Raw genomic sequence first — 16,249 nt, 5'->3', positions numbered from 1 at the left:
TGACAGCTTGCCCCATGTGCCTTAAAATCCACAGATACTCAATGCCAGCCAGTGAAAGCAGCTGCAGGGGCTGTACCCTGCAGAGCCACAGGGGTGGAGCTACCCAAGGCTGTGGGAGCCCACCTCTTTCATCAGCATGACCTGGATGTGAGACAAGAATTCAAAGGAGATTATTTCAGAGCTTTAAGATTTAATTACTGCCTCAATGGACTCCAGACTTGAATGTGGCCTGTAGCCCCTTTGTTCTGGCCAATTTCTCCCATTTGGAGCTAGTATATTGCCAAATGCCTGTACTCTCATTACATCTAGAAAGTAACTAACTTGCTTTTGATTTTTCAGGCTCGTAGGTGGAAGGGACTTGCTTTGTCTCAGATGAGACGTTGGGCTTGGACTTTCAGGTTAATGCTGGAATGAATTAAGTCTTTAGGGTACTGTTGGAAAGGCATGATTGTGTTTTGAAATAAGAGCACATGAGATTTGGGAGGGGCCAGGGTGGAATAATATAGTTTGGCTGTATTGCCATCCAAATCTCATCTTGAATTGTAGTTCCCATAATCCCCACGTGTTGTGTGAGGGACCAGGTGGAGATAATTGAATAATGGGGGTGGTTTCCTCCATCCGGTTTTCATGATAGTAATTTAACACGAGATCTGATTGTTTTATAAGGGGCTTCCCTCTTTAATTGGCTCTCATTCTTCTCTCTCCTGCCACCTTTTAAAGAAGGGTGTGTTATAGTAATTTAGCATGAGATCTGATTGTTTTATAAGGGGCTTCCCTCTTTAATTGGCTCTCATTCTTCTCTCTCCTGCCACCTTTTAAAGAAGGGTGTGTTTGCATCCCCTGCTGCCATGATTGTATGTTTCCTGAGACCTCTCCCGCAATACTGCGAGTCAATTAACTCCTTTCCTTTATAAATTACCTAGTCTCAGGTATGTCCTTATAGAAGCATGAGAATGGACCAATACAGGTGAATTCCCATTTTCCTCCTTGAATTAAAGCTCAAAGTTGATATTTATGCACTATCTTGCTATTTCCAAGGGTTGAGGCACGCTAAAAGCCTCTAACTTGCCATCTTGCAAAACAAACAAAAAAAACTAAATAGTTCTCCAAAGACCATATACAAATGGTAAATATACATATAAAAAGATGTTCAATATCATTAGTCATCAGGAAGATGCAAGTCAAAACCATCATAGATACCACTTCAAACCCACTAGGACAACAATTAATCAATGAAAAACAAGTTTTGGTAAGAATATGAAGAAACTGACACTCTTATATACTGCAGGTAGCAAATCCAAAAGAGGCAGCCACTTTGGAAAACAGTTTGGCAGTTCTTTAAAATGCTAAATACAGGGTTTTCATATAGCTCAAAAACTCTACTCTTAGATACACACCAAAGATACTTAATATATATTTCCAGTCAATAATTCATATACACATTTATAGCACTGTTATTTATAATAATCAAAAGGTGGAACAACCCAAATGTCTATCAAATAATGTATACATAAATGAAATGTGTTATGTCAATAAAATGGAATATTATTCACCCATATAAAACCATTACTCATGATTCAAAATACCACATGAGTAAACATTGAAAACATACTAAGTAAAAAAAAAGTCACAAAAGGCCACATATAGTATGCTTCCATTTTTATAAAATGTCCAGAATAGGCAAATCCACAAAGATCAATACAAGATTAGTAGTTGTCAGCAACTAGGGGGAGGGGGAAAGGAGAGTAACTGCAAATGGGTATGAATTTTCTTTTTGCTTTGATGAATATTTTCTGCAATTACATAGTAGAGATGGTTGCATAATCTTGTGGAGATACTGAATATAATTATGTACTCAAAATAGGGAATTTTAAAAATTGCATTTGTAAAAGAAAAAAAGAGGTTTAGTCTAGGATCAGCGATGTGTGTCAGGACTGCCATGAGCAATAGAAAGCCACACAAGCCACACACTGCTATGAGGTGGTAGCAGGTAGAAGAGGCCATACTTCTTGGGGGTGGCCTTTTATGCTCCTTGGAATAATGGCTATGGCTTAGGGGACCCAACCTCCATCAAATATGTTCCATTTCCTAGGTAGATTTGCTGATATTCAATGGACCATGCAGCCTTTTCTCTTGTATGTCGGTGGTGTCTAGTGAGCAATGCCAAAGTGTCTCCACTTCCCAATGGCCATTTTTTTTTATATAGCATGGAAACTTTGTATCATCTTAGGGATAGGGATTGGGGAGAAAATTCCAAGAATAACTAAAGTTTTATCTTTTTATCATCTAAGGCGTTATTTTAACTGATTCAAAGAGACAGGGATTAAAAATAAGTTTTTTCTTGTATATCTGAGTTTGTTAACTGAGAGTCGTATTTTATACCTTTTATTGGAAACTTAAGTTGCTTCCTTAGATTATTATAAAAGATACATAAAAAGTTTGTAAAAACAAAGATCTTCTTTTGCAATTATAGCTATTAGTACTATGGAAAACAAAAACAAAAACAAAATCTTTTGATCAGGAGAATTCATTCTTGCCTCTGTTATTTATTCAACTAAATTTCCAGTTCAATCAACTGGTTGTCAACCAATTCAATTTAAATCAAATTCTATTTCATAAATTGTGTTCTACCTGTCTCTTCATGTCTCCTCTTTCCCTGATGCATCCTTTGAAAACTTTGCCTTTCCCTCCCTGCTGCCCTCTTGCTGTGTTTACTGCCAATCCATCTCTGTGTTAAGTCTCAATCCAGGAGTCGCCTCACCAGGGCTGTTTCCTGTTCACTTGCATGGGTTTGGTGCCTATGTTATAACGATCAGAGAGAAAGAGCTCATGTCTGCCCACAGAGAACTCACTAAAATAATAGAGCTTATTTTGTCTGATGCTTGTCTTTCCGGTGTGTGTATTCTTTAGCCCTTGGCCATCCTGTCCCATATAGAGACTGCCATCATAATCAGAAACAGAAAATCAGCTTCTGCATCTTTTGTCCCTTCCCAGATGATCTTCAACATGTTGTGCAAAGCCAATAACAGTCCTCTTGGTCATCAAGCCTCACATTTCAAACCTTTTGAATGTTTAAAAGGTTGTGCTTAAACATGTGATATTTGCTGTTGTTAGGCAACTGCATTTTTGACCTTTTGTTGCATTGTTTCCATCTTATCAATGATCATTGTTTCAATATTAGGAATTGATACCCAAATTCTTATCTCAATAGTATGTGACAGAGGAAAAATTAAACATTCAGAAAGATTCCTTATGAAGAAACAAATTAGCTTTTCATATACAATATTGAAGCCCTAGGTTTTTGACAGGTTACTGGATTCCACTTCTCAGACTTGGGTTTCCCCAAACAACACAAAACTATTTCCCTCACCTGAGCAGGTTGCTTCAGAAAGAAAGCAAAACCAGAGCTCTGCAGGCAAGAAGTAAGCAGGAGTGTAATCCACTTTCTCATAAAGGAATAACCTCTTCTGTCTTCAGAAATCAGGCATGTTTTACACATTTATGCATTATTATTGGTTAATTTCTCAAGTTATAGATAGGTAAAATATTAAATTATGAAAGTAGAAGGTTCCAATTTTGGTTAGTGGTAGCTACTTCCAGAGAATATTGCTTGCCTCCCTGATTGTTAACTGTAGTCATGAATGTACTCCTGGGCCTCCCATGAACCTTCTCCTCATTTGTATGGGGCATATATTCCATTCAGGCTCAAAGGCTTCTGCAGTCACTCTTATTAATTTATAAAACTGGTTCACCTACAACTTTGAGTCTAAAGAGGGAAAATGGCTTGCACTGCTCCCAGAGAGAGAAGATGAATACAAGTAAAGTGAGTCCCCGAGTCATAATAATGACAACTACACCATCATTTATTGGGAACTTACTATATATGAAGCATTGATGGTATATCTTTCAATTTTATTATCATTCATGTTCTTTCTATATGTTACTGCTCTATGTAATGATGAGGAGTTTCAGCTTCAGGGAGGGGGGATAAGGAAGTCAGGTGGTTGAGCCATTTACCATTTCTGGATCTTCAGGCTTGCTTAAGCCTGTCTTTCAGGCTTTGAAGTCAAGCCCCTGCCCCAACTTCCTTCTCCATCCTCCCATGTCCATTCGAAGATGTGGAGTAGAGCAAGGGAAATTTCTCTTCATAAGGCAGAATCTTTATTTCACGTGAGCTTCCTGAGTATATCTAATGCTCAAACAAAACAGCAGAGTCTTTGTAACTTATCCAAATTTTTGTGAAATGCCTGATTTAAAGAACTTTTCCAAAGAATTATGGTTTCGAGTACGAGCAATAATACTGCTTACATAAGGAAGAGAATGACAAGCCCAAATTGTATGCCCTATTATAAAAGTCTCATTAGTAACTGACAATGTTCATTTGTAATGAGCTTATCCCATGTGTGCATACTAACTGTTGCTGAAAATGGTCTGTTTGACTTTTCTTTAAGGAAGATGAACATTTTCCCTGTTTATGGGATATACTTACTGAAAATATCATGTACTAATTTCAATTATTCAAATTTAGACTAGATGGAACCTGTGTCAATGAATTATGCTGTTGAATTATAACAGCCAATATTTGTGAAAGAACAACATCCCATGCAGACACCCTCTTTTCTTTTGAGAAAGGCCCACCAAGCCTGGATTCCATAAAGTATGCTGGTCTCAGGAAAGAGAATAGTATGAAATAGATTGTATTTTTTTTCCTCTTGGGGGAGGGTTAAGATGAGATGTAAGAAGGTGGGTGGGGAGAAACTCCAAGGTAGGAAGCCACACATGGCATTTCTCCTGCTCAGTTTTCTAAGTTGATATCAAATATGGGGCCAACAAATGACCTTTGACCCAACTTCATTTATAATCTCTTGGGAACTGTGCATTTGCTGTGTCCTCCCAATCTCATGCATTTACTTCCTTAAACTTCTGTCTCTGTAAAGGACTCAATGCAGCTGAGAGAATAGCTATTTAAAGGGCATGGACCATGCCACCCCTCATTTTATCCCCGCCTGTTAGCACAGTGGATGCTGGAGCTTTTCCAACTACCTGTGAACATGTGAATGTCTTGTTCTGTGTTATTTACTCTTAGATTGTCTCCAGATTTTAGAATAGGGGTGGAAAGAACTCTAAATGCAGAGTCAGGACACGTCTTTGAGCACAGAGAGTTGGAAAGTGTATTTTCGTGAAACACTTTCTAAAGAGCTCACAGAGATTAAACAGGTCACCAAGATTTTGGACAGGAGTTTGAAATTTACTTAATTATTTCTGAGAACAGGGCTGGAAGGAAAAGAGTCTTGGTGGGGATTTGCCACACTGGGTTTGAACATGGCTGTACTTGTTTGGGTCCTCAAGGTATCTTTCTCCTCTCTGTAAAATCTGGGAATTTAACTACTATCATTTCACCTCAAGATAAATTCAGGGACCAAGAAAATTCCATTGTTTCACAAAACACATTTTCTTGGAACTTCCAGCTAAAAAGGAAGTAGAGAAAGGAGGGCAAATATATTAGTCCAAAGGGAGGGTGATGTGTTTTGTGACACTGGGTGGAGGAGGCCCTGTGAGCTGTGCTGTTGCCTGGCATTCACTCTCTAAATGGCTGCTCCACTGTCATCTCCCATGTATGTTCCTGATGGGGATTTCCAGACATGTTGCTGCCACCAGCATCCTTCTCTCAGGGAAGGGTAGGTTCTTGTCACCAGGAGGCACAGAACCTCAAGAGAAGCACCATGAAACCAGGTAACTTGCAACTACTATAGGAAACAGGAGATGACTTAGAGCAATTCCTAGGCAGGAGAGAGGAAGCAAAGTGAGTGGACAGGAGATAGAATGTAGATGTCTTCACTACCTATGCATTACTTTCAAAGGAAACATGGCCCGTGAATCCATCCTTGTGAGGAACAGCCAACCCTCTGGCATTTAGGCAAGGCCACTTAGATTAAGAATTAAAAATCACATTTCAGCAGTTTTCTGTTTCCTATGATAAGGCTCATTTTCAAAATATTACATTTTATTAAACATAATTATATTTGAGCTTCGTTTCCTCCATCATGCTTTTAGCAGCTCTAGTCTTAAGATCTCTGCAACACCCAGATCTATGTTAACTAAACGTGAACTTGTGGTTTCAGTCCTGGGTCTCAGTCTGACTGCAGGGTAAGAGCTGCAAATGCTTCCAAGAAAAATGTACAGCAAGCAGAATAATGTGACAAAAGCAATCTCTGACACTACTTTCTCTTTGACTTTATAAAGAAAATCATATCTACTTTATAAAAAATAAACCAAGAATAATTTCAGAAAAGTAATAGTTTCATATTACTTTAAGGGAAATTTCCTTTTAGACTAAATATCCATAATTGTGCAGTCAGTATATTCAATCCTCTATGCTGTTTTTCCCAAATGGGGCTTGAGGAGATATTTTAAATGAAAAATTACATCATATATTTCAAGTAGGTCCAGAAAGATATTTGAAATCATATTTCAACCTATTTCTTAAAGCAAGTGAATGAAAGGTGGAGGACCTGGATACACAAGCATTTTGTGAGATCATCTAAGTATCAGAATATATATTACCAAGATTACAAGTGTTCAGGAACAAAAAGGCAAGAAACAAAATTATGGTATGACACTGTAAATTCCATTCACTTTCTAAACTAATAGCCAAATATAGGTTATTCATGTAATGCTTTAAAATTTTAATTTTTCATTGCTTAATGAAAAAATAAGTAATTTGGGGGTTAAAACAGTTTAATCTTTATAACATGCTTCACTAGTTCATATATTTATATGGTTGTATTATGTTAATTTTTGGCCCCATATTAAGTGGGCTTTTTCAGCTTTTTGGTCAACTGAAAAATATATATAAAATAATTATACACATATACTTTTATGTATACATATATATGTATATATGACACATATAAATACATACATATGCATGTATATTTTTTCCTTTAATGGGATCATGAACATTGAAATATGGCTTTCACTAAATAGGGTGGTCTTCCTGGGTCAAGCTTCTTATCTTTGTGTTCATGCTGACTGACAGCAGTTCATTCAAGAAAAACCTTGTTTTATGCAGAGAAGAATGGAATAGGGTGTGTTGGAGAGAGGGTAAGTATAATACAACTCAATGCATCATTCATCAGCTCAACCTGATACCAACTCTTTGTAAACGGAAAGCCTAATTGGCCTTCCTTATCACATATTTCCTGTTGCCCATGGAAATATTTCTAAAAGTGCTTTAATACATCCTTATGTCATGTCCTGGCCACCATTCAAAAGGCCTGAAGATAAACAGGAGTGTTATGAGTTTTCCGCAGCAGGAAGTGGTCTGCACTTCACTCTGATGAAACTCATTCCTTTGAGCAGTGACCATTGCTTAGCACCTCTGGGGAGACAGCACACTCAGAGGCAATACAAAGAAAAATGCCACTAAATTGTCTCCTAAATGGTAGGATTTATTTCAATGCTCACATACAATTGAATGAGACAAACTATTTACATAAAACATAAGTACAAAAAATATAATACAATTTACACTGTACACAATCAGGATTCCCTTGTTTTGTTCCCCCCACAAATGGCAGCTAGAGATGGTAAGAAGGGGGTTGCTAGGAAAGTGTGACTGCACACTCAGCAGTGCTGAGGATAGATCTTCAGAATGCTTTTTCATAAAGATGAATAGGGTTGAGATACAGAAACTGTCAATGCACCAAGAGCAGTAAGAGAGCACAACATATTCACTTCTGTAATAATAGCTATATATTTTTTCTTATAAACGTGTTTGTTTCTCAAAGCTGAGGCTTGGAGCAGGTGTGAGTTGACTTCCATTGATTGGTTAGGTGACCTCTGCCCACCCCTGCTCCAACTTCCATAGTTGATCCAATGCAGCAGGTAATGAGCTTCCAGTTGCCACAATTGGTGTCTTAAGCTGATTTCAGAAAACAATGTATCTGTCAGATGTCATTAAGCAACAATCTGGGATACAGACCTAGACAGCTCTCAGGAAGCATTTACAACCAGTGAATTGATGGACAGGAAAGATAAAAGTCATGAACATTAGAAATTTCTATTGCGCACATCTAACAAGAAGGTTTTGAAGAATATCAATCCTTCAAATGTAAGGATTGAAAGAAAGTGTGGTGTGCCCATGGCCCCCTTACAAAGGACCCAGCAATCCACAAGTGTTCTAGCATAGCAACCCAAGATCTATTTTCTCATTCAAACAAAGGGGAAATATAAAGCTATCTCATTGTTTTAAAAAGCTAAATTATAATTAAGATACATTGTCTTTTAAAATTAAATTTAAGATCAGTAACTGTCTGCAAGCTTACCAAGGGCTGAAATTGGCTTTGGAGGAGTTTCACACAAAAAAAAAAAAAAAAAAAAAAGAAACAATCTCAAGTTTATTTTGTGTTCACAAAACAGCCAACAGCAAATTAACACAGAATGAGGCATTTAACATTTGATAACATCTTTAAAAGTTACATCAAGCGGCATAGCACAAAAGTTTTGCTATGCACTTTTGAAGAATCCAACATTGGACCAAGTTTGTGCATTTTCTTGCAGATGATGTAGAATCTCAGTGGTGAAACTAAGTGCTTGGGTTAAAGATTCATACTGTGCTTTGTTTCAAAGTGCAGAGGTTCAGCTTGCTTTTGGCCAACAGTCATGGTAAAAGAGAAAAACAATTAACTTCAGCAGAGATAATACTATTACTTTTCTTAACCCAAATTAAGAGTGACAACTTTTGTGAACTTGTGAAGCAGTTTTGATATGAACTTAAAAATAATCAGGCAATATTGTAGGTGGTTCTCATTCCATGCTCACTGTATCTATACCAGTTGTCACCAGCCTGTGTCTGATTTTCCTCTATCTATGGACTTGCCTGAAGAGAAACAGAAACAAAACCTCTAACTTCTATAGGCATCACGTTAACATTCTTATTACAGAACAAACACTATGATGTTTTTTTGGAACATGTAAAAATTAAAGTGATGTTAGTTTCTAGAAGGCTAATACTGAGGTCACCTCTCTTCTGAGCATATGTTGTACCTATTCTGGTTCTACATCCCCAGTGAGGGCAAAAATCACATCTGAAGATGATGTGCTTCTTGGTCATTTTCTATTCCTGAGTTCAAAGAGACATAGGAGAATAATTTTCTTTAAAGTAAATCCAATCAATCTTCTCCTTCTAATTAGAGCAATAATATCCACATGAAATGATAAATGATCATCTTAAACAAGGCACTAGCAACTTTTTCTAGGAAATTAAACTACTGCACTTACAGAGAGGGAAGAAAATGATGCTCTCATTTTAGCAACATGATAAAATAGTTCCGATTTTTCGAGTCCAGATTTTGCTCTCAGCTTGTATTTATCAAACATTTGAATCATTTTATTACTGCCATTCATCTAACATTTGGACTATTTGGCATTAAATTGCCAAAAGGCTGAGAAAGAACAAGATCACATTTGAACTACTGGCCCCAGATTTTAGAGCAAATATGAAGGGGTGGAATAAATTTTCTTGCTTGATTGACAGTTTAAGAAACACAAAAGAGTGATTTTCTACCTCCTCTTTCCTCTTTCCAGATCTGAAAGTGCCCTTGACTAGTTCCTGCCATTGCGCCAACACAGTAAAACATGTTTGCTTGAGCAAGAATTGATATTGACTCCGATTGCAGGGAGTAAACTTGATTGCCTTTCTATGGCAGATATGATCTAATATGATCCATCAAAAAGGCTGTGTTTTGAGACAGCTTTCACTAGGAAGTATACATTTTGTGCCAGGCTCTGAATTGGTTTTGATAATGCCCTATGTCACTTGCAATGTGAACTCTATTTTCAAAAGAGGATAGGATTTCCTTCCTCATGCTTCTGTAACATGTATCAAATTTCTGATAATGCAACAGATGACCACTGAGTATATCTTTGATCTATCTGCTAAAACAATGTGTACAATGCATCTTTAATATAAGTCCATAGGAAAGGAGTATGAAAGAGTCGTTTTAGAAATCATCACCAGCAGTTCCACATTACATCTTATTTACCTTTTCTATTACCAAAAGAGAAAAGAAGCAAGGATTAAAGCAACATATTTTCCTTTGCTTTATTAGGTTAACAAGCAAGGATTAAAGCAACATATTTTCCTTTGCTTTATTAGGTTAACAAGCAAGGATTAAAGCAACATATTTTCCTTTGCTTTATTAGGTTAACAAAGCAGATAACCTGAATTCCTTGGCTCAGTGTTTGTAGAGTTTAAAAAAAAATCTTTAAATCCATTATAATTAATGACCTCAATAGGGCAGAATAGCAGAAATAAATTTCACGATGATCCCCTGTCCCCAAACATTTTATCTTACATTGTGCATGGCATTCCCTTTTATGCGTTTCTTAGGTCAAAGTGAACATTTCTCTATGTTCTCCCATTTCACCCACTGCCCAAAGAAGGGGCTCAAATGGCATCTAGTGTCTGATAAGATAAGCGTAGGTAATTGCAGATAACCATAGGTAATCAAATATTGGTAACGTTGTGTCAACATGCTTCCCCAAGTGCATCAGGAAGTGATGAAGAAGTTAAGATGAACAAATGGGCTAGGCAAGGCCAAGGCCATCTGTAAACTCCAGTTTGTACCATATCATAAGTGGTGAAGAATTTGCATATAGTTAAGATTATTAGTACCTTCATAGAAATTGATTATTGGAGGTGTGGGGCTTAAGCACAGCCCTGCCATGTGGAAAATGGTCATGCAGTCGCTGTTAATTTTATCAACCATTAGTACCTGTTGCCTCTGCTTCTGTGTTCCAGAGCCATCTCTTGAGATAGAAATGCTGAGGTCAATGGAGTTACCCCCAATGACACACACAAGAAAACCCCATTGAAGTGTAAAGGATACCTGGACCCTAAAGAAAGCTGATGGTTCAGGGACAAAGTTGATGAAGAAGTATCTTGACAGTATTGGGGAAATATTTATGATTTATTCTAAAAGCAAAAGGAACACTGCAAATAAGCAAATGAATATTTGTAAATTCAAATGCTAACAAGGCTGTGTTTAGACAAAACGATTAGCTGAGTATAGACTTGATATACGTTTAAGGTAAAATTCCCTTTGATATTCAATTATATGCTAATGGACCCCCTTAGAGAGCCACTTGGGGACAATGGAGACTCCCTGCTAAGACTTTGTTCATTTTTTTTTTTTTTTTTTTTTTGAGACAGGGTCTCTCTCTGTCACCCAGGGTGGAGTGCAGTGATGTGCTCTCAGCTCACTGCAACCTCAACCTCCAGGGCTCAAATGATACTCCCGCCTCAGCCAACCAAGAAACTGGGACCACAGGCGCGCACCACGATGGCTGGCTAATATTTTGTAGAGATGGAGTTTCCCCATGTTGTCCAGGCTGGTCTCAAACTCCTGAGCTCAGGTGATCCGCCCACCTTGGCCTCCCAAAGTGCTGGGATTATAGGCATGAGCCACTGCACCCAGCCTTTGTCCATGATTTTGACAGCATGACCCGCTAATTCTACCAGAGACTCCAGTGGGAACACTGAGCAAAATAGGCTTTGACTCCCACAGTTTCCATCCTTTTGCAGATAAATAAGGAAGTAAGTACACCCTTGGCTAAAACTCTGGCACTCTGGGCAGTTGATCCTGGCAGAGTCCAAGGGTCAGACCCATGGACCTGTGAAGTGGGCAACCGTTTCCGGGAACTGTCCATAGCACTTGCTGGGGTGACCAGGTCCTGCCTTTCACATCACCTACTTATCTGACTGTTTCCTCCATTTGCTTCTTTTCTATTTGCCATCACCTGTGACCCGATGGGGCCAGACCCCTGGTTCATCCCAAACCACATGAACATGAACGGACTCTTCCTAGGGACAGAGGTTTCTCCCCAGCAGGGATGCCCTCACCCTCATTCAATGTTTATCGTCTCTTTTCAGTTCCTTTAGAACCTCGGCCCCACACAAACGCATACATTTATTAAATGTTCTTTTCTTCTCAAATATGAATGGTAACTCTAGTGAGAGCCTACTTGAACAGGCTTAGGGAAACATCCCTACAAACATGAAGAAGCTGAGATGCCTCATGTAAGTCACAAGAAGCAGCAGCATAGAAATATGCTCAGAGGGGAATGGGGAGTTCTGGAGGGAACGCCATGAGTCTGGAGACTGTGGCTTTTCTGTGCGGCGGAGCCTGACCACGTGCCCCCTGAGTTCCTTAGAATTCACTAAGTCCATATCATTCAGAGGTTACAAAACCCCAGTTTCACCAAAGCCACATGTCCCTGGAGCTACAGGAAGCCCATATGTTGTGTAGTGTGCAGAAACTGTTCTTCTCCTTCCTGTAAACTGTCAGTGCACTGTAAAATCAATAGTAGATGGTGATGAGTCTGGCCTCAAGAAAGGACCCTGAATAGCACTGGGAGCCACTTTCAAAGAATTTAAATGTAAGACTAAAGCCAGCTTCCTCATGAAAACCAGCCAATCTCCAACTGTATTCAGAAATAATTTTAGAAGTTAAATAGTGATTAATGTCATTTTACATCAGGTGCAGACAGGTGTAGCTTAAAACTATGTGTTGCTTTTTGTTCCACTTGTACCAAGAAAATAGGAAGGAAGGAAGAATTAAAGAAGAAAGGAAAGAAGAAAAGAAGGCAGGAAGGAAGAACAAAAGGAGGGAATGAAGGACAAAAACAAAGATAAAGAGAGAATGAAAAGGTCATTCAGGAATTTAAAATGTGAACCACAAAGTTTCACCAGGACTTCCAAACAGCCCAGGCCTAAGGAAGAGCGGCTTTATGAAGGAGTTTCCAAGACAGGTGAGAGATCACACTGTGAAAGTCCAACATGTGAGGGTTCACGCGATAAGCGTGGAGTACAGAGCCAGAACATGTGAACGGTAGCTACACAGTGATGGACAAATACAACTTATTCCACAGCTGGTAAAATACTTAGAATATACCTGAAATTATCTAAACACTTGCTATTCTGTCAAATAAGAGAGAGAGAGAGAAAGGAAGAGAGATAAACAATTTTCCTTTGAACAGTGTGGTACGAAACAAAAATGGGATTCTTTTGCAATGCTAATTTCAAAGGTTTATATTATTAACAACATGAAGATCCTGTAGTGAGGGAGGGTGTTTTTCCCAAGTCATTGCAAAAGACTCATTAAAGACCAGCTTCGATGCCATTTAGAAACCATTTCCCATCAATTCCAGTGAAACATTCTTGAAATATTAGAATCCTCTTTACCAGGGAAAATAAAATGTCCCTTTAAGCTTACAAACTATTAGGGAAGAAGACTCAAAAATAACCAAAATGTGCTACAAAGTGAAAATGTTTTTTTCTTACAAGAAACTGATGAGATGAGTTGAAATATCTGATGATGAAAATCCAGCCGAGGAACAATTAGAGAACCATCTGGCTAGATTTCCCCTACTGAGTATGGACTTTGAGCATGTGCATATAGACAGAAGACTCTGACGTATGAGGAATGAGTGAGAGGCAACATGAAGTCCCCACTGCAAAGACCCTGAATGTCATTTACTTGCAATCCAAAATAACTTACAGATCCCACCTGCCATTTCAATACTGTGTCATCTCTGTAAATCTGGGTATATGAGAATATTTTGAACTCAACAATATTCATTATTAAACATAGAATTCTTCTAACACTTTCTGAAATTGTTTCTTTAAATTAGAAACAAAGGTAAGGGTAAAAGCACATATGCTAATAAAATTCTATGTTCCTTAGTCCGCCTACTATATTTTTTTTCATAGATCCGAAGGTTCATTTGTAAGAACACGTTTCCATGTCTACCCAGGACTTTATCACATGCTCAGAGGCATCAGATGAACTTTTTCAGTCGTGTTCTTTTTTTTCAATAATTATTCAACCAACTGCCATATGTTATGTATCAGTTGTTTGTGAGAAAATTATATATTTTTTTCCAGGGACCTCTGTGAATGGTGTTAGCACACTCTTAAATGCTTATCGATGATCAGTGAAGAGACCACAGGATCCCAAAAACCCTTACTTCCAGCTATCCTGACTTCCCAAGGTACATCTTGAAATGCTGTTGCCTCCATGCAGGGAGAGGTGAGGGTGAATGGACTGGGGGGGTGGGAAGGCAGCACTGAAATAAAAGAAAAGGCACCAGAGCTGAGCATCTCCTGCTCCCCTGGCCTGGAGGCAGCAAGTAACAGCAGAAACTGGGGGTAGCACTTCGTGTGGACCTGGCAGACTCCAGAAAGCCAGCTTTACATGGCATTAATGCTCTTGGTAGGGGCTGATTGCCACACATTGGGTATATCAAAGAGATGAAAAATAAAATGATTATCATTAATATCAGTTCTTTCAATATTTTCTATAACATAAAAAGTTGCTTTTAGTTATAATTTAGTATTTTCAATACTTTCACTAATTGACATCATAAATGTTCAAGATTTTTCTTTGCAGGGAGAGAGGAGGCATGGAGTCTATCCAAACGCTAAGTAAGTGGTTGGTTACTTTACAGACTGGCTCTTCAGGACGTCACTATGGACCAGACAGGTGGACTTCCAGGCCAACAGCATGGCAAGGAGCTTCCTGGAATGCCATGAAATCCAAAAGTCAGAATAAGGTGAGTTTTGCAGCAACCTGCAGAACACATCCACGCTTCATTGTGCCTGAGCCTCTGCTCCGCTGCCTCCACCAGCACCAGCAATGGCACAGAAACTGCATCAGGAGCAAGGTGGGGTGCCTCACAGTCTACTGTAACTTCTGCCGGTGTGGACCAGGTGGAATTCCTGGGCTTCCCAGGCAAGATGAAAACACTCAAGCTGCTTCCAAGAATCCCATAGCTTTATCCAGATTTGGAAAGTTGGGCAATCCATGGTGAATAATTGTTTGGCCACATTCTTTTTCTTCATTTTATGAAATATTATGGACCTATGCACTTCTTGTGGAAGGAGCAGGTCTTTCAGAGAAAGTGCCTATTTTCTTGAATTACAACATCATGAAGATTTACACTCCAAAGTAAGAAGAGATTCATATTTCTAAAGACTCCTTCCAATGTGGGTGGCACATTTATAAAATAATGCTCAAAAAACAAACCAATGGACTTGTCAGAAAAATAGGATGAACACAATTAAAAACTTCACACCCTGGCTCATTCAACAATGGTCAAGATTTTCACGATGTCTTATTTCAATTTTTGTTGCTTTTAAAGACGTGTATTTTTGGCAGCAATGGGACACTCTGGTGGCTTGAAATGCACTTGAAATGTATCCAAACTTCGACTCTGAAGCCTCAGAAACATGGGCAGTCATGGGGCACAGGCCTTGAGGAACTGGGGATTTACAAGAAGCCAAAAACATAAAAGCTGTTAGTACTCATCATAATTATTGAGATCTGTAAAGTAGGCATTAGAATAGGTCTTCCCAGTGAGATGTGGGTTGAAGTATTTGTTTCTTTCCTCTAGGATCAAGTTGTTTTTGTTAAATGCCTGGAAAATATATTAAAAAAAAACAGGTTTAAGAATGCTGAGTAGCATTTCAGAAATAATATAACAAAGATGACTATTATGTTGAATTTGAGGTCTCTGCTAAGACTCCATATTTTAAAATATGTTTTCTTATTTATTTGCTTCCCCAGATTATTTGCCTCATGGAGGACTTGCCTAATTATCAGAATAAGGTTGGCAGTTTGTGATATCTTCTGGTTAAGTTTTCAACTTTAGTTATGAAGTTACCACGAGAAGCAGGAGGTAAGAAAACCTAAATCTAAATCTCTAGAAAACCTAAAACTATAATGATTTCAAATTAACAGACACTTTGACTGTAACTGAATAGATATGTAAGCAGCTTTCAGATGACCATGGGTGAGGACATTTATCAGAGACCTTGACGGAACTTATTTAAATAAGGGCCTCAGGTTTCAAATGCCTTAATTGCTTTTCATCCTGAACTTATTAGGTGATCACTGTAGCCATTTTCTATTAATAGTCGTTAAAGTCACCTGCAGTTTCAAAGAGCTTCAACTGAGCCAGGTAGAACATACATATTGAGAGGATTAAAATGAAGATGAAGGAGGGTGCCCAATGGCCATCTGTCCAGGGTTAGTCTGGGCAAAGTATCAGAAAAATGTTCTAGAAGGATTTGTTAAAGACTGGGCAGCTGTCCGTACCTTCAACGTCCTTTATCTTCATGAGAGAAACATTTCTGATTATCTTAAAAGTGGCTGCTGAATCTTCAGTGGGAACACAAGACTGGGTA

The 16,249-nt window shown here is 38.4% G+C and overlaps 1 protein-coding gene across 3 annotated transcripts in view; it reads right to left on the bottom strand.

Moving 5' to 3' along the window:
* Positions 1 to 7,430: 7,430 nt before the first annotated feature.
* SEMA5A (semaphorin 5A) overlaps positions 7,431 to 16,249 on the bottom strand; it is a 512,105-nt gene continuing 503,286 nt past the window's right edge. For all 3 annotated transcript variants that reach the window (XM_031003381.3, XM_055367948.2, XM_055367947.2), the window contains one exon: positions 7,431 to 15,480. In XM_031003381.3, the coding sequence (XP_030859241.2) occupies positions 15,361 to 15,480 (120 nt within the window). In that variant the 3' untranslated portion in view covers positions 7,431 to 15,360. The remainder of the gene's footprint in view (positions 15,481 to 16,249) is intronic.

Source organism: Gorilla gorilla, chromosome 19, assembly GCF_029281585.2.
Source record: "Gorilla gorilla gorilla isolate KB3781 chromosome 19, NHGRI_mGorGor1-v2.1_pri, whole genome shotgun sequence".
In the NCBI taxonomy this organism is placed as follows: Eukaryota; Metazoa; Chordata; class Mammalia; order Primates; family Hominidae; genus Gorilla; species Gorilla gorilla.
This window is presented reverse-complemented; position numbering and strand designations above follow the sequence as displayed.